We start from the raw sequence: 23883 nt of genomic DNA, 5'->3' as shown, positions 1-23883 counted from the left end.
TTGGGTGTGCTGCTGCACTTTGCCCAGGTGCTGGTGTCTTTATGCCTGGGCAATTCTGCAGTATTGCAGTGCCCGTTATGTTCAGAAAAATAAGTTTCTCAGTTGCATGCCAGTCCCTAGCTGCCTCCCTCTCTCCACTCTTCCCAGTGAGACTTTATTGTTTCTTGGGCTCCTGCGTGCTGGCTCTGCCTCCTGGTGTGACTCCTTTTGGAAGTGCAAGCTGATATCCTTATTTACACACGCCATGGCCGGTTCAGTGCATCCTCACTGCATGGCTGGTCTGGATAATGAGCGTCACGATCTGAACACCAGGACTGCCCCTTCTTCGCTGGCTCACACATGAGGAGGTCTGGTCCCCTCTTTTTTAGGCAGAAGTGCTCCTGGACTCTTTCCGGCGGGTTTGGGGTAGGTGTGGGAGGGCTTCCTTGCTTTGTAGAGCTGTGGGAAAGGCAGCAGAGGTCTGTCAGCCCTTGAAGGGCTTTGTCTGAAGTCTCATTCCGGAATAGGTGTGTTCCCTATTGAATTAAGTGTCTGCCAGAAGGCTTTGACCCATTTCAATCCTGGGTCAGGAGGTTTTCTGACATATCATAGGATTTGGATTAAACTCTGGGGTAAGAGAGTTCAATCTTTAATGACGACATACTTCTGGAGCATATTTTGGCACGTGCTGCTTCCAGCAGTTTTCTTTCTTAGGAAATCTATCCTAAACAACAACTCTGGGGGGGTGATTCTCTGAAGTGATGGTCGGTATTGCCACTATTTCAAGCCCATTTAACCTGTAGTGAGGGGTGTGCACTGGTGCTGCCACAGAGCCAAGAGCATGACAGACATTTTGAAGACTTGTGGGAAGATTCAGCACTGAAAATGGTCACTTGAAAGTAATTAAACAGGTATTCAGACAATTTTTAGAAATTCTGTGAAAGTAGAAGAGACTGAATTTTGGATTTTCATTAGGCAGAAGTGTTTTCAAAGCTGGGAGAGACTTGAGACCTGTAGCTGCTACTTAAGTTTGATGCTAAGTGTTGTACTGTATAAATTATAAAATTGGTATGTCCATTATGACCACTGACATGCTTCTGCGAGCACTGTGGATTTTTTTTTTTTTTCTAGCAAGGCAAAGCCTTGAAAAATCTCAGCAAAAGCACAGTCTTTTCCTTTATTTGGTGTATAACCTGCAAAACCATGCAGAGGATGTTTTTTCCTGCGTGTACCTAGAGCCCAACTTCTCTTCTGTGCATGTGTCTCTCTGGAAGATGTTCCAGGTGAATCACAAAGCTTTCCTCCACTGTGGAGCTCTTGGCAAGACAAATGCTCCCAACTGCTGATGCCACAGAGTGCTTGTGGAGGAAAAGTGATGTGTAGTGTGCTTGGTAATGAGGAGGGGACAGTAGTGAGTGGCTGATGTCAGCTCCTTGTAATGTTTGGTGTCAAAAAAAAAATGTTTCAGACTGGGAAGGAGAAGCAGTAGAGTAAAACAATGTATTGATTAGATTATTGCAGAGTACATTCCTGTGGTCCTTGAAATTTCAAAGACACTTAAACAAGGTTCTTATATCTCTAAAAAATGTAGCTGGAAATTGTTTTTGAATTTCCTCATCTTTGCATATTTTCTCAGTGTTAATGGAAATATTTTAAGTTTGAATCTTTCCATTTTAAAACCATGTTTATCACCTTTTTTCTGACTGCAGCAGAAACAAGGTTTTTCCATTTTGTATTTCAGTCTGGATCGATCTGATTTATCCAGTAATTGTAGGCTTTTGCCTTATTTTTTTCTTAAACAATATTTTTTCTTAGTAAAATACATTAAGTATTCTGATTTTGACTAGTCTGTGGATAAACCTATATTATTGTCCCAGAGTTTGGAAGTGAACCCTTTTAAATTGCTTTGGGCAGACACTCTAACTTAGAATTACCCTTGTGAAAGATTTTTGTATATATATATATCTATATATAGATAGATAGATATCTTATTTTGAGCGTTCCCTTTCGATTTGAAAGGGTTGCATTGTATGGAAATTGCCCTAATGTTACTGCTGGGCAAAGCGCCCCTTTTCTAAAGGAAAAAAGCAATGTTTGTGCTCGCTCTAGTGGCAGAAGGCGGAATTGTTGTATGTCACTTCATGGATGGTGTATGAGAGCACAAAAATTCTGATTTAAAGATATTTTTTAAGTGCAGTGAAAACATTGACTCTCTTGAGCCAGAGCTGGAAATAAATGAATAAGTAAAAGAAATTCTGTATCTGTAAATAATCTGCAAATAAAACAATAAATCTGTAAAATAATAAAAAAACCCCCTGGAAATAATACAATTAAATCTGCCTGTTCTTATGACTGACTGTCCTGGACAGGTTTTACAGGAACAGTAGAAGCAGAATTCTCCTTTTCTCCCTTTTTTTTTTTTCTCCTTAAAAACCACGCCAGCACCACCATCCTGATAGGTAGCCAAGGGAGAAAAGGATGGAGATTGAGCCATTGATAGGCTGCTTGTGCTGCTGCTGAGGTAGCTCCTAACTTGTCATTTATAAATGAAATAATGATGTGCAATAGTTTAGAACGGTGTCTCTGTCTTCTGGTCATAAATCTCCTTTGCTGGGAAGAAAAGGCAAGATGTCTTACTTTCTCCTTGCTGGATCCTGTCCATGTTTAGGTGGCTTTGCATACAGGAGGCAATTCATGCTGCAAATGCACAACTCTTGTAGTATCCATCTGCCATCATTTTCATCTGTGCCAATAGCAACTCCATATAAATCCTGCAGTGCTGATGGTCGCAGGAAGCAGCTCTTGGATGAAGGATAGGAGAAGCTTCAGGCAAACGTGCCAATTGTTTGGTTTTTTTTTTTTTCCCGTGAACCTGTTTTTATAGATGAGCCTCGGGGTTTTCTTCCTGTCAGTTCTGCTGCAGTGAGACTTCTTTTATTGTGAAGTGGGTGTATACACATTTTTAATTGTGTTGCTGCGTTAACCACTCAGGAGAAATGCTGGAGAATGCCAAACCCTGGCATCACTGGAGAGGAGTTGTTACATCGTAGCCTTTTTAAATGCAGGTTGAAAGCACAAATTTTCCTCTGCAGTTTTTAAGCTACTTTAAAAAGCAAAACTGGATACACTGATTCAAGCTCACACCTGCTTTTATACCGGCTGACTTGTACCAGTGACACGAGACGAGATGTGTCTCATGTACTAACAACAAAGCCCTTTTTTTCTTTTTTCAGTGACTAATCTGATACTTTTGAAGTTCTCAACACTGCAGAAGAGTTATGGCATTTATTTAAGGGTTTGAATATGCAATTAAACATCTAATTTTAAACCTGCACACTCAATAATATTGGACTTTGCTACCAAGTTACTTCCTTTTTATGGTATCTGCCAACTGCTGAATTATGCATTAGTGCATTTGACATATTAATGCATTTTAGTAATGGAGGTACCTGATCAAGCAGCAGCCAAATGACCACAAAATAAATGTCTGAGTTGAAATCACAGAATGCCATAAACAATGGAAAACTGCTTGCCTTTATCTTGCACTGAAATCCCTATTTCCCATCTGACTTGAAAAACTGAACCCAGTTGGTGGAGCCCTTATAGTCTTAGGACCCAGCATCCCCTCTCATCCATTACCACATGCATTATTTTCTTGGGCCTTCTTGATGCTTTTCCCTCCCCCTTTCTTGGGCTCATTTTTTACAGGATAGTAGTATGTTCCTGTAATTCTAATTAGGTATATTTGGACTTGGTTATAAATTAAAATCAAATACTTAGCTATTACTAATACACTGTAGTCTACCTGGTTATAATGAGATACAGGCCTTTCCCAATTCCTGAGTGAAGCTTTCTCCCTTGTCTTTCAGCTGACCCGAAGCAGTGAAGGTGGCTGTGCACTGTCTGTGCTCGCTGAATTACTGCAGGCGCTCCCCAGCTATTGCTGATCTTTGCTTTCAGTGTTGCCTGCCTATCACTCACTTGCCAGATTCTGTACGCTGGATGCTCATTGAGATGACATTTGAATATAGTCCAGTTTTTCCCAGTGGGCAGGTGTGATACCAAACCAGTAGGAGAAGTGGCATTCTCAGCTCTAGCAGACACAGGAGTGTCACCCAGTTTGTACTGATCTGTTGAACAGCAAATGTGTCATGTAAGGGACAGTCAGAAAATTACACGGCAGGCGTTTAACACTGCAGGAGCAATCTCAGTATTTAACATGCTGAGAATACAGGCTAATCACGGAAAGCTTGTCTAGATGTCTGTATTCCTTTGGCTCCTGAGGTATTTTGTAGATGCTGACGGCCAGTGTGAACTTTAAATCAATTTATTGCATATGTTTACATACGCAGCGAAACCATTTGCCATATCATTTAACTACATGGAGTGAATTGTTGACCATGAGCTGATCTGACCTTTTCAGATCTAATCAAGAAATCTGAAATATTATTTTAGCCTGTCAGCTCCAGTAATATGCTGTAAGAGTATCTGAATCTAACTGAAAATGTCAAATGTGCTCTAATATGCAACCCATCAAAGTTACAATGCAGGAACCAGTTAAGAATATAAATCTGTAACATCTGTGGTGCATCTCAATTGCCTGGGTGAGTTGTTCTGCCATTGATACAAGCGAGCTAAAAACAGGCATTAAAAGCAATTCTTTGGAATACATGTGAGATGTACAACCACTTATATATTAAAATGATCTTGAAAGAGGAGTGATAAGCTCCAGGTTAGAATACTACTGGAAAAAACAGACCAGCATGAGTACTGTGCTCTAGTGAATGTCTGGCTAGCTTTACTGTGTGGTAATGTAAGATTAGTCATCTCATGCAACCTCAGAATTTTCCTTTTTAGTTTTAATAATTTGCTGCTTGTGAAGATTTTGCTCTTTTGAGTAATAATCCATTATATAAGCTGAGGTATCCTTATCAAGCTTACTGCATTTAGTAGTAAAATTTTTAATAGTCTTGTGCATTTCATAAAAAATCTGCTTCTCTATTTAGAAGTGTTCTAAAACTCAACATTCAACAGCAGAGTGTTTAATGATGTTTAATTTTTTCTCATCTTCAAAATGTCCATTCTTGGCATTTTATGAGATACTCAAATCTAGGATAAATCTGCCTTTAATAATTATTTGTCAAGCACAAGATCAATTGTTTATTGGGATAATTTCTGGATGATAAATTTAAGTTTGGATTAAAGTGAATGGGCATAATGAAAAACAACTTTGTATCCTAAGAAAATGGTATTTTGTTAGCTAAACAGGCTATCAAAATTATTTAGTCTTAGAACACTTGTTACACTAAAATTGAGTTGTTTTTATCTGATTGTGGGTAGTTCATGCAATTTGAGGTGCTATTAACTGAATTGCTACTATTAGTAAAATGTTGTTGGAAGTAAAATTAAAATGAACTATGGGAAGCATTGCTGAACCGATAACTTTGCACTTAAAATAGTGTGTTTTAAAGTACCCACTTAACGCTATTTGAACTGCTCTTACGAGGCAATGCTGCCCTCCCCTGGTATGCTGCGAAAACCAGGAATTTTTGTCCCCGTCTGAGTCAGTTCTAGAGCTTCCTATTAAAGATAAATTGGTGGATTGGGGGAAGAACGGGGGGAAAATGCTATTAAACAGACCATTATATGCTTTCTCTGTTAAGAGAGGAAAAAAAACCCCAAACAAACTATAAAACAGACATTTGTGCAGTGCTTTTATGTATGCATGGTGCAGAAGTAGATGAATGTACAAATAATATGCATCGAATCTACTGTGAATACACAGTAGATGGCTGAATTAAGTTTGTGTGGCAATTTGGAGGATGAACTGAAGACAAACAGGTGCAAGGTAGTAGGAGGACAAATTACAAGAAACTTTTCTGCAGCAGTATAGTTTTGTCTTGTAAACATGAATGATAAATCACTAAACATTATATACATGTTCAGTTCTGCAATAGAGAAGTAAATGTGACCATGGCCAGCAGCTTGCATGGGAATAGGATTGGCTCTTGTGCAAATGAAGCTGTAGCAAAGCTGTCATCTGCTGTTGGGGGTCTGTTGATTACAAAGAGATCACCACAGGCTCAGGAAGTCCCTTCACTGCACATTCCTGAGAGCTGAGGAGCGTAGTCCAAGGAAATATTACTGTTGCATGGTCTGTTCTTTAATGTATTTCCTCAGATATCTGGTACTAAGTGCTGCTGGAAATAGAATGTTGGGGTAGAAGGTTCTTTAGCTCGTCCAGCTATGGCTGTTATGTGTTAAATGTCTTGCTGTTTGCTTTAATTTTGTAATCCTTCAATTTGTCACTGCTAGGCAATTTCACCGTAGTCCAGACAGCAGAAAGAGATAAGCTTTGTTTGCAAATACAGGAATTTTAGTTCCCACATCTGAGTCTAATAAAGTGTGTGGGGTGGGATTAGCTTTTTGTGTTTGTGTGTTTTTAAGGTATAAAACATCACTTTCTTTTTATAGCTAGGTTTATAGTTTATAGTTTCTTTTATAGTTAATTATAGTTAATTTTTCTAACTGCTGGACAACTTGCAAAACACACAACTTTTTTTTCCTGTGGCGTATGACTTGACTTATGTTTCACTTGCTCCTCATTCCTTTTAATGCACTGGAGATCAACTGTACTGGAGAAAACTGGAGAAAGTCTGTTAAAACCTCTGGTTCGCGTATTTCTTCATGTCTTAGATCTGAACAGATGAACAGATTGCCACATAAGGAGGGAAGTTTTTCCCCCAGACTGGTTTGCTTGAGGACTTTGCTTGAGTATGAGTCCTCATCGACTGCTTAGGGTCAAGTCACTTGGTAGATGTTTCAAGAACTGTGGAATATAATGACGTTCCCAATGTGACTTAGTCTGCTGCACTTAAATTTGCATGTTGTAGTGGTGTTGATATTTTACCACAACCTTTTACAGTAAGGTCTAGAAGTTGTTCTGTGTCTCTGGTGCCTGCTAGTCTGCAGAGCAGGTGTGGACCATTTTGAGCTAGACTTCAACTAGTAAGTTACCTGTGGCTGTGGCAGATAGAACTTGAAGATCCCAGTGGTCTTTCACAGGCTGTTGTTTCTAAAGAGACTTTGCTGGCAGCAAAACAGCAGTATTTGCCTTCATGCACATCAGTGAGTGAGCTATAATAAGCAATCCTTTCAGGAGCTAGCTGTAAAATCACTGCAAGTATGGCTCCAAAATAACTAAAGGTTGAGCTAAACCAACAGATTAGATGCCCTTCCCTTTGTGACACCCTGCCACAGTAAAACCAGTTTTCTGTGTTCTTCTCTGTTAAATCAGTATTCTGCCAGTGCAGCATCCCAGCTCAGCTCGTCAAACAGTTCGTGGGAACAGCAGTGGTGTCACTCCTTGACCTAGAACAAATGTATGAGGTCTAAAGCTGTGTAACAGTTTTCTTTCTTCTCTGTAACTTTTGCAGGTATTGGGGCTGCTGGTGTGGACCCTGATCGCTGGAACAGAATACTTTCTATATCCAGCCTTTGGCTGGGTGATGTTTGTAGCTGTGTTTTACTGGGTTCTCACCGTCTTCTTTCTGATCATCTACATGACAATGACCTACACCAGGATCCCGCAGGTGCCATGGACCATGGTGGTAAATATACCCATTCTTTGTTGCTTCAGGTTTGCTGGGTTTTGAAGACAATAAAATATCAGTGCATTCTGTGTGTTTATTTAAGCAACTCTACTTGTGCTCTTTGTAGATTTTCCCCTAATTACTGTGTGGCTGCATACCTGTAGTGTTTGACCTTCATACTACCCAGACACTTTAAAAACACTTTTTCTATGATGTTTCACCATTTTCTTCATTGGTTGATATAGTGACTTGATTTTTAATGTGTGTGTGACTGATACTTATGCACAGTGACCTCTCTTTCTCTCTGTAGTGGTTACATCCCATGAAGAATGAGTCTGTTGCTGCCTCTGAGCTAACAGACCTGGCCATATGTCTTAAACAGCAGGAATCCCTACTGGAATCAACACCATGCATTAGAAGCAGGACTTGAGCTCTTAAAACATGAGAGTCTTCCTCTGCTAAAGTTAAAGCAAAGGTGGTTCAGAGGTAGCAACACTCTGAAAATCCATATGTAGTCAACTGTGAAAATGGGGCTGAAAATTAGTGTTATATATAGGTAAAATATGTACCATGTAATCCTTTGCTTTTAGCTCAAGACTTAAAGCAGATCAGATAAACAGCTATTGTAATTACAGAAAAATTTCCCAGGCACTTAAAATTCAGATCCACTTTTTATGGTTTGAGCAAACCTGGCCAGCTCTAACTCGCAACAGTGTGTTTTTACCTCATTTGCATAACAACCTGGTCTTCAGGATAATAGATCCTAAAAGTCATTGTCATTTCAGCCAACTGGCTATTTGTGACCCATCTAAGAATCACTAGAAATTTTCTCTTTGCATTTGTTGGATTACAATGACATACTGTTCTTTTATTTTTTTTAACAGCTAAATATTATTGACTAGAATTCTGTTATTTTTATGATGAAATGTATTTGACTTCTGTGTTGCACAGCTTGTTATCAGCTATATTGTGTATGTGACTAAAATTGAATACTGGAATACTCTTCTCTTTTAGTGTTCCCATTTGCTGCTGCAATAAATAGCCAGCTATAGCAATTACTAATGAGAACAACCAGGATTATGTTCAGATAGCTTCTCTATTTTCAAGTTTCATAACCAGCAATTACCATTACGGCTGTAACACTGCTATAGAAATGTTGGATTATTTCAATTACAGCAGTAATGTGTCTGGGTGCATTTAAAGGGGGGGGGGGGTCCCCATTGCATTACATGTAAGTGAAGTACATTCAAAGGGAAAGCATCTTTATATCCATTTGAATAAAGCTTTGGTCATTACCCTTCTTTCATCAGGTGAATGTTATTATGAGACAACTGCACATAAATGAGTTGCCCCTGATCTATGTGGTAGACAAACTGGAATATTTGATTTGTTTCTATTTCATATTGAGTGTATCTCTTGCTCTGAGTTCCAAATATATTGTAGATGTACATAAATATAGGTCCAAAAGGTAATCTCCTTTTATATAAAGGGGTCATATAAAGAGAAAATAAATACAAAATAAATAAAAGTTGCTTGCTTTCCAGCTTGTTTTGCCCTAAGGTATTGAAAGAGCTTTTGGGAATAGCCTTTGAATTGGTCCTTTGCTGCTCCTGTCTGGCCAAGAACAACATTGAGTCTCTTTTCAGGGACGTGTTTTTAGTCTTTGTTCAAAAGAGCATGACACACACCTTTTTGACTGAGTTGCAACCCACCTTTACCCTATTCTCTGGAGAATCCTGAATTTTAGTATCTGCCAGTTACTGCTCTGCCTCCTTAGGGACAGTTAGCTCAAACTGTTCCTATTGTATGCAGTATCCAAAATTACATCTGGACCTCTCTGTCATAAATTCACTTTTTGCAGGTTAAGCACATTACCAAATTGCTTAAGATGCGGTTACTTTTACTGCAAATTAACCCAAAGGATGTGCTTCAAAACTGACTCTCCTTTATAGTGCAAGTTTTTTGCTAAAACGATCAATGGAAGCTTTTAAAATCTGGTAAATTTGAATTTAAGAAGCAGATGGTAATTTAGCATGAACCATTTGGTTTGAGAAATATATTGGCAGTAAAGGCCCAGTCAGCTTGCACTGCATTCCATCTTCCCCAACAGTGTTTTTTCCCAGAGCAGCACTTCTCAGAAATTATGTGCTTTTTTCTTTTCTACATGACAAGATATTGCAGGGATTTGTAGCTTTCCGGGGTAATTGAGTCTTCTTGGAATGGGAAATCTGAAAATAACAACAAATACTCTAGGTATCAAATTTGGAGTTTCTAAATCAGTGCTTTACAGAAGTTCACCAGAACCTGCCAGTTGTTGGCATCTCATCCTAAAATTGACAGTTTAATATTTTATTGCTGTAATGCCCAGATCAAATGAGGGGTGACATCTGTGGGTAGAGATAATACCTTTTATTGGACAAACTGGTATAGGTGAGATGAACCCCACTTGTTTGTAAGTGTGTGAATCAAATCTCAAGTGCCAGTCCTTGGACTCCCTCTGTGTGCTGAGGCACTGCCCAGCCCAGTTCCCTGTGGAAAGGTAAGTGGATATTTTCCACTGTTCCTTCTGAGCTTCTCTTCTTGAGCTGCAGCTCTTTTTAGATTTTGCCAGAGCTGGTGGCAGATTAATTAAATAGGGAATAACTGGCATAAATTCCTAGCATCCACTGGGTCACACCATGGGAATTAATAGTTGGAGCTGCATCAGTATGGCAACATTTAGACAGTTACAGCAACAGTTAAAGGTTATATTTGTGTGACACTCTGGCGTGCAAACCAGGGGTCCAGAAGCTGAAGGGAGCTCATTATGTACAACTTTAGGACCAGGTCTATATTGAGTTACCAATTCCTGCAATTGTAACTACATGCAAAGCGTGTCACAGGCATTCCACTTAAATTTGGCACCAAATTTGTATGCCTTAGACAAGCAGCAGAGTGGAGTTTTGCGGGATTTCTTTTTTTTTTTTTTTTTTTTTTTTAAGAGGAAGAAGCTTCCATGACCAAGTAGTGAGAAAGTAAAAGACAAAGTATTAAAATCATGTACTTTTTAAAAAACCCTCATACATTTTTCTCTTTCATCTTCTCAGACATCTGTTCTCTCTTCCTTTCCTGTTCTTTCTCACATGCAAAAACCAAACGAACTTTTTGTTTGCTCTCTCTGTCATGTGAGGTCATTGTTACCTGCTTTGCTTCTTTCTTAGTAATGAACATAAGTACCCTGAGACATTAACATTGCTCCTTGGAGGACAAAATGCAGCATCTGCCATGGAGGGATCTTGATGACCCATGTAGTCCATTCAGACTGTTCTCCTTGGGTTTACCTGTTTCTTTCTTCTCTCAAAAACAGGCAGAAAGGAAAGGTACTGGGAGATGGAAGAATACGAATGAGAAAAAAAAATGTCACCCTCTTTGTCTCCTCAAGTACAGTAGAAAACAAAGTTTTGGAAGTTTTATAAATATTCTCCATATGCCAGGAGTTATCGACTCCTATCTTTGTGTAGATTAGAAATGTAGTCAAAGTGCAGTGTGTCTTGTTTCTTTTTTTTTTGTTTTTTTATCATGTAGTATCATATTCTTACTGCCTAACTCTCAGATTGCGATAACCAAATTGAGTCTTTATTTTCACTTTTGGAAAATCATAGCACACCAGCTTTAAGACTTTTCTGGATTTAGTGTGATGGAGAGAACAGTTTGTCCAAAGTATGGTGTATTGTTTATGGATCTTCAAAGCAGTTAAATTTTAATCTTACAGATAGAAAGATGGAAGAAGGTAAAAATAGTTAAGAATTATATTTCTAGTGTATGCTGCATATGTTCAGCGTATTTCAGAAGAGAGTTTTGTAATGTTGGAAAACAAATGCCTGTACATATTAATTATGTGTGCTTGTCTTTTCAACAGGGTCTGTGTTTTAATGGAAGTGCCTGTGTTTTGTATCTCATTGCTGCCATTGTAGATGCATCTTCAGTTACCAAAGATCTGGACAATCACAATTACAACAGCTGGGCAGCTTCTTCAGTGAGTTCATTTTTTGTTTAAGTCAGTTCTATGTCCAATAAAGCTATAGAAAATGAAGGCTTGTTGGAAGTGTGGGTTGAAGTTGCAGGTGTTCTGCATTTTGAAAAGCTGCAGTGATACAGGTCACACACAAAAGCTATAGGTAGCTGCAATTTAGTTCATAATTTTTAGAGATGACTCGAAATTCCACCAGGAGATGACAGTCACATCAGAAAAGGCAGTAATGTTTTTAAGATCACACTGATTTCTTCCTCCCCTGCCCCCATTTATGAGTAGCTCTCTGGCTGAGGTCAGAGCCTGCACGTCAGAGCAGACAAAAAAGATTGTGAGCATCAAGTCACCTCAGTCCACTTGGACAGCTTCAAAGGCAGTTTAAACTAACTCAGCTAACTCTGCACACTTATGGATAAGATGCATTCAGCTTTCTGTGGGCTGAGCCATTGTCCACGTTGCCCACACAGCACCTTGGGGAAAGCCCTGGCCTGCTATTGCTGTTTCCACAATGATCTTCCTGTTACGGCTTCAACTTTTGGTAGTCTTTCCTTTGAGTTGTGAGGGCAATGCCTGAAAAATCAGGTAACTTCACAGTTTTTTAAAGTGGATGAAATCACTACTTAGTTTGATATTACCATCTTACTACTTAGATTTAGAAATCCAAAACAATCAAAGTGGATGAAAAATAACTTAAAACAAAAAAGGAACAGAAAAAAGCCTTGTCACTCTTTGAGTTAGGTGAACGCATTCAGTAGCAAAGTTAAGGGAATTGTAAAAGAACTTTTTGCATGTTGTGGCAAAAGTAGTCAAATTCAATTGTCCGCAGGAATTCCAAATTACTGAGTGTTCATGCTGCTACAGTTGTCCTCCTGACTATTCACAAATCCTGTCTGAAGCTTATTTTTTATGGCCATGAACACAGGAACTCGAACACCTGCTCTGTTTTTGTCCTGGGAATTGGATCTCTATATCCCTGTCATTTCAGTGGTGTTCAGGGTCTTCTCCCCTTGGCAGTTTGTACTACAGATCTGTAACTCAGCCACTGCAGCTGACAGGAATGTGCTTGCTGCTAGATAAGCTTCCATGCTGATTCAGGTTTTATGCAAAATGCATGAATGTTCATGGTCTCATGGGAGGTTTGCATTCTCTTCTAGTACTTCCTAATAATGTTTATCTAATGCAGTGTCTAAATAAACTATTAAATGTGGATTCTTGCTTTCCAAGTCCATTAAGGGTTTCATGGATAGAGAATTTAGCAAATCATCTATCCCCAGTAGTCATTCTGCTAGAAAGATTTTAGATGAAGCTTTTATTTAATAAGAAACAAAATAATTGGGAAAAGAAGAACGCTACAGTTTTTTATTGTAATAAGATTTTATATCATCATCTACAATTTTTGGTGTTACAGATTAAATTTGCATTAGACAATACTCACCAAGGGCCCTCTGTTGAAAGGCTTAGATTTCCTGCCTGGATGAATGCTCAGCAGTGCCTACCCAGGCCAGTGATGGCATACAAGCCAGGAACAACTGTAGAATCATAAAATATTTTTAGGCTGGAACGGACTTTTTGGAGGTTATCTGGTCCAACTCTCTCCCCTCCTACAGCAGGGCTAATTCATATCAGGCTACCAGGACCTTGTCCACTTGAGTTTTGAGTATTTTCAAAGATGATTATTCCTGTGTTTGATTACTCACACTGTGATTTTTTTTTCCTAATATCTAATTGAAATTTCTCGTCTTGTAACTTGTGTTTGTTCCTTCTTGTCCTGTCACTGCTCACCTCTTAGAAAAGTGGTGTTAATCTTATTTGCAGTGACAGCTTTGTTTGATTCAGTTACCAGCACAAAACATTCTGGTATTGTCGTTAAGACCATGTTGAATATTGTCTATTTTGAACAACATGCAGTGGTTAACAGGAACTTAAGCACTAGTGCTGAACTGGACTTTATCAGTACAGCTGAAATAAATCTAGCCTGCTATAGAAGGCTTATTCTGTTATCGGTTTCTGACAAAGCGGTAATATGACAGTGTGGTTGCTGTCACTGTTATTTGCACTGAGGAGTATCTTTATTCATCAGTAGAGGACCTCTGGAATTGGTAACCATATCAGTAGTGCTGTTTGAGAACGTGTCTGGGCCTGCATTTGAATCCAGGTTTTCTCTGTAATCAAACAGATGCACTCTGTGCCGTGCAGAGGTACAGGTGGGCTGCAGGCAATTCCTGGGACACAGCAGAGCAGGAGCATTAACTCGAACTCACGTCGTGCCACAGACAATCCCTCAGGCTCTAAAAGCAGCGAGTATTAGATTGGTGGCAGTCCAGTCTGCAAGATCCATACTGAGGCAGTATAATGAGGAATTTATAAAAGAAGTTGAAATATGTCATGTTTTGTCTGCTCCTAGGCCCATATTTCTATACGTAGCATAAGCTTACTTTTATACAGTGTTGACTGAGATGGCCACACAAGTACAAGGAGGTGAGAGTGTGCCATTGTAGTCAGCTTGCTATTTTCCTTTTTCCCAAGTCCCATAACTGTTTCTTTTTCTTAGAAATGACAGTGCTCTCAAATATATTTATTTCCTAATCTTTTTTTCCCCTCTCTCTACAGTTCTTTGCCTTCGTGGTTACCTCCTGCTATGCTGGAAATACGTATTTTAGCTTTATATCCTGGCGATCACGAACTTTGCAGTAAATACTTTGTTAAAGTGAATTCTGTAGTGTAAAGTACCTTGAGGATTATTCGCCTTCGATGAAAGATTGGAAGAGGAGTGAGGTATTTTTGAACATTTCTGTTAGAATTGACACAATATAAACTGAGATCAAATGATTATTTATAATAACGCCATCTTTAGATACATTTAACCCTGACTTTGTACCATATAGTAAAATTTCATATTGCTTCTTTTAAAATTAACACGGTATTTTTCTAGCCATTGTATAGTTGTTACTACTAAACCTTTAATAAATCTTATGCAATGTGCCACGTTTGTAAATGTAACTTTTTAAATGATGCAGGTATACTTTTGATACTGAATGCTACCAAAACTGATATTGTATCATTATTATGTATGAAAAGTGACGTGCAGAAAAAAACACCTGAAAGTTAAATAAATAAATAAATGGTCCAACTGTGCTTGTTTTGTAAACTGGGAGTAGAAGCTTGCTTTTTAAATTTCTTGTTCAGATTGTAATATATACTACTAAGAATTCTGACAATCCTGTCAGTGTGCATATTCTAACAGCTTCTCACATCACAAGGTTGCTTTTGGAGCCTGTTACTGTAGGTCTGAAGCTGAAGAAATATTGTGCCTGGAACACATTATCTTAACAGGTTTCTCAGATCCAACAGGCTCCAAAGCAGGAGCCCAGACAGCACCCCCTTAGTGCTTGGTGCTTAACTTACTGAGGGTATCTCAAATCTCTGGCTAAAGGTAACACTTCCTGTTTCTCAGCAGACTGTGGCTGTTTGGGTTTTCTTCTCCTCAGATTAGGCCATTAATCTGTCTTATTAAAAACTGGCCTTTAAATCCTATTAAATGGTAGAAAGATTAAATCCATGGAAGAACTGTCAAGACACCAGTGCTAGAAGCAAGGAATTTCCTGCCTCCTTTCCTGTCTACTGGCATCATCTGCAACTTTTTAGTTTAACAAATGAAGTTGATGCTCATATTTAAATAACTTTGACTCAAACAGAAGTATGACAGTATATGACTTTCAAAACAGATACCTTTGAAAATTACTTTCAAATACAAATTACCTAAGGATTTTTTTTCAGGAATTATGTGGTGAGTGAAAGGTTAGGATTATTTTGTGATGTTATGTAAAGTTTTCCTCATTAAAAACTACTGGTGAACCTTTTATTCTTGGATTAAGAAGATTTGGACTCCCCTCTAGTCTTCAAAAGCTTATTTGGTTGATAATATATGGTAGTAGAGAAACGTTACTGCTAAAAAAACCCTTCTTTATTTCTCCTCGTAACTAAATGGTGTGTGGTTACTTACGTATGCGCCTTGCAGAAGATTTATCAGCAGAGAGCTAATTCCGTTCTCGATCACATGTTTTTTTCCTGATTATCTGTCAGTCATAAGATTTCAGTGTGAGGGAAGCCAAGATATTATTTTAAAACCTGTATTTGTCTGTAAATTGCATTTGGCCTATACAACATAGGTCAGACTGTCTCCTGCTTGCTAAATTTATCCAGCTGTGAGAAGGAAGAATGTCTACCAACTCTGCATTTTATCTACACAGATAAAATGCGTCATTAAAATCCCGTATGCTCTTTTCCATCACTGGGAAAAAAAGAATCAAAGGCATCGAAATGATCCAAGTGTCAACTGATAAAATGTGATTAGAAATATCGCCAGAATTAAAATTTCATCAGGGATTTCTCATCAGTAAAACGCTTCAGTAGTAGTAATAGAAATTCTTTCTCAGTTGCTATTTGATGTATCTATTTCAGCTCCAAAGGATGTGACTGTGTTTGCGCAAACATTTCAAGATTTTGTAGTAACTGCAATGGTCTGGTCGAAACTGATAACCCAGACATGATTTGTGGACAGAAGCAGTAAGAGGGAGTAGAGCTAAGAGAAGTTCTGTGTTTCATCTGGTTTACCTATAACTGCCATGGCAACTGTGTGTTACATGTCAGAATACGCCCTTTAATGTAAGATAAAACCAGATAAGGAATGATTCTGGTAAAATATCTCTTGTTCTCTGAATCTTCAGTGCTGATCCTCAAGGGAAGATCTGCAGAATGACTTCCAAAGACAAATCTGTCCGTTGAATCCTTAATTCTGAGTTTAAAAAATACATACTAGGCAAAAATTTGCTTTGTGGTTGGCCTTGTTTTTTTTTTTTTCTCCACAAACCGTAACTTACCTGCCTTGCTCTTTCCTTTTAGAAACATAATTATCTTACTTCCCATGCTCTTTCTCATGTGCCTCATTTCTCATCTGTTGCCCAGATACCACCTGTCTTGTTTTTCAATTGTTCTGAATATCTAGTTGAAATTGGAGGAATCAAGCACAGACTGAGCATTCCTTCTGAAATTTGCTCCTCCTATTTCAGGCCTGAAGAAAGGCATAAGCACCCAAAAGGTTATCTTCCAGTGCACTAGCCTTAAATACTGATTTGCAAACTATGAGTTAATGCATTCGTATATTCTAATATTGATAAAGAAGATAAGCTAGCTGTGGTTTATCACATAACAATTAAAACAAGGTTTGTATCTGCTGTAGGTTACTACTCGTAAGATTGAAAGAAGCCTTAAAAGAACAACTGGTAAGTGATGAAGTCATTAGTGAAATTCTTAATACAGATATTTAGAACAATAAACAAATTGCTATTCAACTTGCAAAATGAAGGTATTTGACTTATAAATAACTTGTTTCAGACAGTCTCTGAAAAATCTAAGTCACTACATAAGGGTACTTGATGTCAACTTACAGCCATTAATTTTAATTTACTAAGGGGCTGTCAGTACCTTTCTTCATCATCATACACGATGCACTTAACAAGTTGAAGTAATTAGCATGAGAACTATAATAAAAACTTCAAATGCAGTAGTGTTAGATGGACTTTGTCCCAGTGCTTCACAGAAGACACCTGTATTGCTAGGTAGAAAATATGACTGTTATTCTATTTGTGTTAATTTAATTTATTTCTGTTTCACTGGCCTGAACTCAGATCAGCAGGGCACCAGTCACATACACACTTTCAAAAGAAATAAAGAGCTAAAGAAGCTGAACCAGCAGGTAACACCCCCCCACCCCCCCTATTTCTTAATAGGAACTGAAGAAGTTACTGGAACCTTCCTCCACAGGGCTTATAGAAGCGTATAACCATGCATGCTTCTGAATAGGAACTGTAAGGAGAAGGGGGGGTGGGGAAAGCAGCTGTTCAAAACCGGAACAAATTGGTTTTTTCTCAGCAGCTATAGCATTTTACTCTTGTGGCGGTAGCCAGTGTTGTAGCTTTGATATCTAATGGCATGAGATAAAATGTGGGGGGACAGGCAATACCTTTTATTGCAACTACAAGTTGGCTTAATAGAAGTCCAGAACTATGTACTGCTTAATTTAGTAAGGACCATTGCCCACAATGGCAAACCCATTTTGCTCAAGTAAACTGCTTACACTACGGCCTTATGTGCGTTGGGGGTCATCTGGGCTTACATGTCTTCCCTCCTAGGACAATTTTAGTTGCTGAAGGAACTAGTAAATACTAAATATGAACAGAATGTGCATTGTAACTGCAGAACAAAGCACCAGAAGATGGGGTTACTACTCCAGTGAGTACAAAAGTGGCACATGCCCAACTCAGAGGCCCGCTATTACCTCACTTGTCAAAAAGCAGAACAAGTTATTTTTAAACTTGAGGAAATACATAGCCTCCTTTGCTGCGTTTTGGTAGTATCACGGCATGATTTAATTCAAACACTGGGCCTGAGACATCTGGACAGTCATTACAGTTTTACCTGTTGCTGCTCATTTAATGCAAATGGTTTTTATCTTTTATGAGATCGAGAATCAGAAGGTTCGGGGGGCGGGGGGCGGGTTTTGGCAAGAATAAGTGCCGTGTGGAAAGATGCTGTTTGCAGCTGTACCTCCACAGCGAAGCACCGGAGTAGGTCCCCTCCCAGCGCACCACCGACAAACTTTGACGCCCGGCGGGGTTTGTCACTGTCCCCGCCAAGCTGCTCCCCGCTGCGGCGGCCGGCTCGTGTGGAGCTCCCTCCCGGCAGGGCGTCCCGCTCCCTGCTCGGAAAGCCTCCCTTCGGCCTCCGTTTCCATGTAACCCAGCTGCACAGGGCGGGCGGCCGGGCGGGCGTCCCGCTGCGGCTGTCGCTCCGGCACGGCGCGGGGGAGTGTCCCTGCGCGGCTCCCGCTCCCGGCTGTCCCGGACCCCGCTGCCCGCCTGGGTGCGGCAGCGTCTCCCCCGCGGCAGGGAAACCCCCGCGGCTCCCCCTCGGCCTCCCCCGCCCCGCGTCCGCCGGGGCCGGGCGGGAGCTTGGGCGGGCGGGGAAGCGCCGCGCTCCGCCCGGCCCTGCCAGCCCCGGGGCGCCGCCGCCCGCCCCGCCCCGTCCCGTCCCGTCGATCCCATCCCATCCCGTCCCGTCCCGTTCCCCGTGCCGGGCCGGACAGCGGCGAGGGCAGCGCGGACGCAGCCATGTCGCACGGGGCGCGAGTGATCCGCACCGGGGTGAGCAGCGGGGGCCCCGCGGCCCCGCCGCCCGTCACCGTCGCCTCCTCCTCGGCGGGCTCGGACGCGGAGCTCATGGACGGCGGCTATTTCCGCTCCTGCGCCGGCATGCTGAAGGTGGCCCAAATGGTAAGGGGCGAGCGGGTCGGGGGGCTCTGCCGAGGCTCCTGCTGGGGCCCTCGGAGCCCGCGGGAATCGTTCTCATCCCTGCCGGACGGGTCTTGTGGCGACGCGGCCGCAGAGCGCCGTCGGGCAGTGCTGGGGCCGCGGCTCCGTGCGGGTTTGTCCCCTCAGCTCTCGAAGCTCCCATCAGGACGAAAAGCCCACGTTCCTCTGGCAGAGCGGAGCGTTGCCGTCTGTCGGAAGCTGCCTTTGCGTCTTCCTAATGCAGCAATGAGCACTTCTGACCAGACGGACGTGCGTGAGCCCAAAGCAGCAGTATTAACTTTTTGCCATTAACAGCGGTAGCACCGTGGTGCGACGGCACATCGTGCTGCACTGGAACACCTCATTCCGTACCGTGGGTAAGTTTTTAGGAGAAAACGGGGCCAAGTGCCAGTGCCCAGAGCGATGTGGTAGAGGTGGGCACCACAGCTGAGGCTCCAGCTGCAGCTGGCTCCGTACCCTGTCTGTCAGAGACCTCCAGCAGTGACCCAGTGACACAGGGAGGGATGTGGGAGATGTAGGGCTGAAATTCAAAAGCAGTTGATGGTGGAACGCTGCCAGGATTTGAGCTGATGCCTTAACTCAGTGCATGAAATTCAGCTCCATGCAGATGTGGAGAGGATTAACAGATGGATAAGGTCTTTCTCATTTTTATGGCACATAATTATCTGTGGGGTGATTTGTCAGCTTAATTACAGTAGTGGCAGTGATAATGCCCAGGAAAGACAGTGAAAGACATCATGTACCGATACCTGCACATGTACATTTTCATCCTGCAAAACCTTGTGCCTTGGCAGCGTTTTATCCTGGAGTTGTTGCCTTCATTTTTATGAGCTCCCAATGCCTTCTTCCCCCTGCCTGTATTTGTCCAGTCATTTTTTAAAAGCTGTGTAGGTTATTGTCACCCAGATTTCTAAATTGGCATTCAAAGTTAAGATTCATTATGCTCTAAGTTGCTGACTAGTAATATCAAATCCTCATATTTTTCTGTAAAAGCTGCCCAGTTCCTTCCAGTTCATTATTAGCTGCCAGGTGCCCTTAGAAATGACCCTCAGTAGCAAGAGATGAAGTTGACTGTGACTGGTCATGGCTGCCTCCAGCTGCTGAGCATCTGTCCTGCTCCCGTGGGACTTGGGAGTTGTCCCTCACTTGAGTTCTGTGCAGTAGGAACACAAACAGTTGTCTGCTGCCTTCGTCTGGCTTGGGTTGTTCCCAAACCATTGACCAGACCTGGAGAATCTTTTCAGGAGACAAGTGACATTCTTTTGAGCATGTGTCTACATTGCAACTGAACCTGTAGCCCTAAAATAGTAGACTTGTGCTCGGCTGATGAGCTGAAAGTCTGTTTGCTTTCACCACTGTGGCAAGAAGAGTTCCTTTTATGGACTAGAAATAACTAATCCTCTCTGCCCTCCATCCTGCTGTGGTGTCTCTACAGCTCTGGGGTGTGACTCCTAGAGCTACCACAGTGTAGTTATTTGTGCCGTAATGTCAGTTTCTGGTGCACGTATTAAGTGCATGCATTCTTTACATGCTTTACATATTTTCATCTGCTGCATGTAAATCTATGTAATTTTATGTAATGCTTCACATACTTTGCATAAAGTCATGTTTTATCAGTGCAGTTCAATGTAAAATTCATCCAAATTTAAGCAAGTGGCTTTCTGCAGTGACTTTAACAGAAGTTAAAATAATCTAAATTATTTTCCTTTGCACTCTTTCAGCTTCACCCTCTTATATTTTTCTGCTTTTCAGCTTGCCTGTAAACATGAGTAGGAGTTACCTCAGGTATTCAAAGAACTTTGGGCAAATGAACTTCTAATATCACATATCACAATAGTGTCTTCTTAAATAATTCCGTAAGAAAACCAAATGTTTGTGCTGTAGCATGTAGAAATAACCACAATATGTTAGTTCTAGATTTACTCCTGCACCAAATAAAATAGGGAGACCTAAATATTTTTACAATTCTCTTTTATCTGTTCTCAGACAGTATTTATATCCACAGGCCCATTTGTATTAGCATTCAGTTCTCCTAGTACGAAGTGTTGGCAGTAACTTTTTTTGTAAAGATTTCTTTATGCTGAATCTGTAAACGTTCCTGCACTAGTGTTGATGTGGCTAGTAGCTGTAGTCTTACTGAGAAGGAGAACCATTATGCTGGCTAAGGGTAAAGATAAGGTCATTTGGGTTAGATATATATCACACTAAATTGTGTTCTGGGCCTCTGAGCAATTGTGGTTGTGAAGAGGAAACGTTACGAGTTTTGTTCTCTCTTTCTTCCTCAGTCCCCTTTACCAAGAAGTAGAGTGATGTGATGTGATAGAGGGCAAGAAAGAAACATTTCATCACTTACTGTAAAGTTTAGGGGTATTTGCTGTGCTTGCAAGCTAAAAAACCCCAACAATTTTATGTAAATGTGCATGACGTAGTTCTAATAGTTGACAACAACAACATGCCGTGGGAATCATAGGAAGGCAATAGAAGATAATGTTGCAGCTGCTCTGCTGTGAGACAGAAGGGCTTAAACTCAGGAATACTGAGGAGATTGTGCAGCCTGAATTGTTGCTAATTTTTGGATGTTACCAGTGCTTTCTCTTGAAATTCTGGGTGCTGTGGTGTCTAGCATAGAATGAAATTAAGAATAAAAAAGTGTTTCTTGCCTGTAAGCCTACACAAATTCCTTTACTTTTTTTGGCTAGACAATTTTTTTAACCTTGCAGAATGGTTATAGCTTTGAAAAGACGGTATATTTTATGCATTGACTTCATGGCCTAGGGAATGGTCTATAAATATGTTGAAAATAAAATAGAGGAGAAAACATAGTTATGCAGGCTCATGTATTTTGTATGGCAGTAAGACAATTTGAAAGCTGCTTTTCCATGTGTGACTGTTACTAACCTTAGTTGGGGTTCTTTTCAAAATCCAGTCTGAACTGATACTCTGATTTTGACAGGAAATTACAAAGTATTTCAACATCTATCTTACTTCAGCTTGTTTATCTTGATGTTGTTAATACAGCTTCTGCTTTTTCTTTCCTTTCCTTCTCTTTCTTTTGGTATTTGCTGTTTTGCCAAGGTCTCTTAGGGATACATGCAGGATCCCACTGTGGCCACCTTGGTTCTGTAGCACCAGTGTACTAAGCAAGTGTGTGAGTGGGTGCGTATCAGTGTGCACAATACACTTAGACCAGAGAAACTGACTTGAATGACTTGAATTTTAGCCAGCTTGCCAAAATTGTCACAGATGGCACTCTAGACCATTTTGCATGAGCTATGCTGATTTGGTTGAGGCACATTTACTTTGTGTCCGCGCTACTGCTGGCTTGTTTCAATGTAAGCCTTCATAGCAACCTCCGTTGCTTCGCTTGCCAAGTTCTCGGTAGATGGGTTCTTGGGAGTTTTTTGAGTCATCCTGTGCCATTAGGGTCAGTGGTATGAATGTGCATTTGTATTGCCATCAGGGTGGCTCAAGTGCCAGTGTTGATAGATTGAAACAAGTCTAGTGCCACTGAATTTCTCCTGGAGCCCTCATGTGCTTTTTGTATTTTTACAGCTGAAGTCTGGAGGATGCGACTGATGCTGTATCAGATGAGGTCCTGCTTTCAGCACAGCCCGTGTTGGACAGGGGAGCCTATATAGGTGTCCCCCTCTCTTAGGCACTTGGTAGGAGTGATTGCATCACCTGTCCAAAGTGTCTGGTGCAGAGCTTTGCAGGCATGTGACCGATACAGACTGAAGAGAGAAGAGTTGAGAGCTCACATGTAGGAGAGCCATCATGGCACAGCACATGCTTGTGTAGGTCTCTCAGGCTTCTCAAACTGTTCTTGGACTACTCCTTTTTCCTGGGAGGTGTGGAGTGGCCTATGGCCTTCTTTGCCTCTCTTTCACCTCCCCCAGGCTGGGCCAAACTAACTTTGTCACAGTTCAGACTGAAGGCCATTGTTCCCACAATGACACCGCTGTTACTGTTACAGTAGCTGTCAGAGTAAGCACAGCCTCAGAATACAGGGTGTTTTAAGCGAAAACCAGTGCTGATTCTGTCAGCTCAATGTGAGCCATCAGTTTCACAAGAGAGAAAACAAAAAAATCAGAATTGCCTTCTCAAGGGTGAAGAAAAGATTTACAAGCAATTGCAATGTAAAAAAAGGATAAACTCAATAAAAGTTGACTTAACAACATCATTTTAACTTGTTAAAAATGCTAAGGCAATAGTTAAAGCTTTTCTTCAGAGTATCTATTCAATTTCCCAAGTATGCCTTGACGAATGCAATGACATACTTGACAAGTGAATGGCCAACAAGATAGTCTGTAATTCTGAATAACTTTGAAGTGTGCTGAAGCCTCTCTGGGTTATTTGTATACTAACATATAGTTGTGTAATCATATTCAAGTGAATATTCATTCATCTAACACTGAAGTCTAGAGAATGCTGGTAGTTCAGTTGCTGGAGCCAAGTTCCACTTCTGAATGTGCTGTATAATATCAGACAAATTTACTGGGGAACTATATTCAGAAGAAGTTAAAATATGAAAAGAAAGCAAAATCTGCTAGTGCAAGAAAAAGAAATTCACAAAAGCAAGTGCTGCTTGGAACTATTTGAGAGCTACTCATTTTTTAACTTGATCTTGAGACTGAAATGTCTTTCTGTCCATGGAGGTGATTGAAGTAAAACATGTAATTCTCTGCAGCAGTGTGTCAGTGACATGAATTTGCCTCTATGGTAATAAAGCTGCTCAGTCAGAAGAGAAGCATTCTAGTGATATGTAGAGGTGCTGAAATTGTAAGCCTGTCTGTAACTCCTGTATAGACTGTGCTTTCTGGTGGATTGAAGAAAACCACCCCAAGAATGTGCAAGATAAACTACTGGCTAAGCAACGAGACACGTTTTCTGAGGCCAAGGTCGGAGCTTTATGTTGTAGCTGCTCATTATTTTT

At 40.7% G+C, this 23883-nt stretch overlaps 2 protein-coding genes across 2 annotated transcripts in view; both read left to right on the top strand.

Annotated features, from left to right (window-relative positions):
* The window catches only part of CMTM8 (CKLF like MARVEL transmembrane domain containing 8), a 35303-nt gene extending 20588 nt beyond the window's left edge, over window positions 1–14715 (top strand). The window contains exons 2-4 of the mRNA XM_039550063.1: window positions 7416–7589; window positions 11470–11586; window positions 14191–14715. Of these exons, the coding sequence (XP_039405997.1) occupies window positions 7416–7589; window positions 11470–11586; window positions 14191–14274 (375 nt within the window). The 3' untranslated portion in view covers window positions 14275–14715. The remainder of the gene's footprint in view (window positions 1–7415; window positions 7590–11469; window positions 11587–14190) is intronic.
* A 3934-nt stretch (window positions 14716–18649) lies between these two features.
* The window catches only part of CMTM7 (CKLF like MARVEL transmembrane domain containing 7), a 28089-nt gene continuing 22855 nt past the window's right edge, over window positions 18650–23883 (top strand). The window contains exon 1 of the mRNA XM_039549353.1: window positions 18650–18911. Coding sequence (XP_039405287.1) covers window positions 18750–18911 — 162 coding nt within the window. The 5' untranslated portion in view covers window positions 18650–18749. The remainder of the gene's footprint in view (window positions 18912–23883) is intronic.

Source organism: Corvus cornix, chromosome 2, assembly GCF_000738735.6.
Source record: "Corvus cornix cornix isolate S_Up_H32 chromosome 2, ASM73873v5, whole genome shotgun sequence".
In the NCBI taxonomy this organism is placed as follows: Eukaryota; Metazoa; Chordata; class Aves; order Passeriformes; family Corvidae; genus Corvus; species Corvus cornix.
The sequence above is the reverse complement of the archived record's forward strand: the minus strand, read 5'-3'. Positions and strand labels throughout refer to the sequence as shown.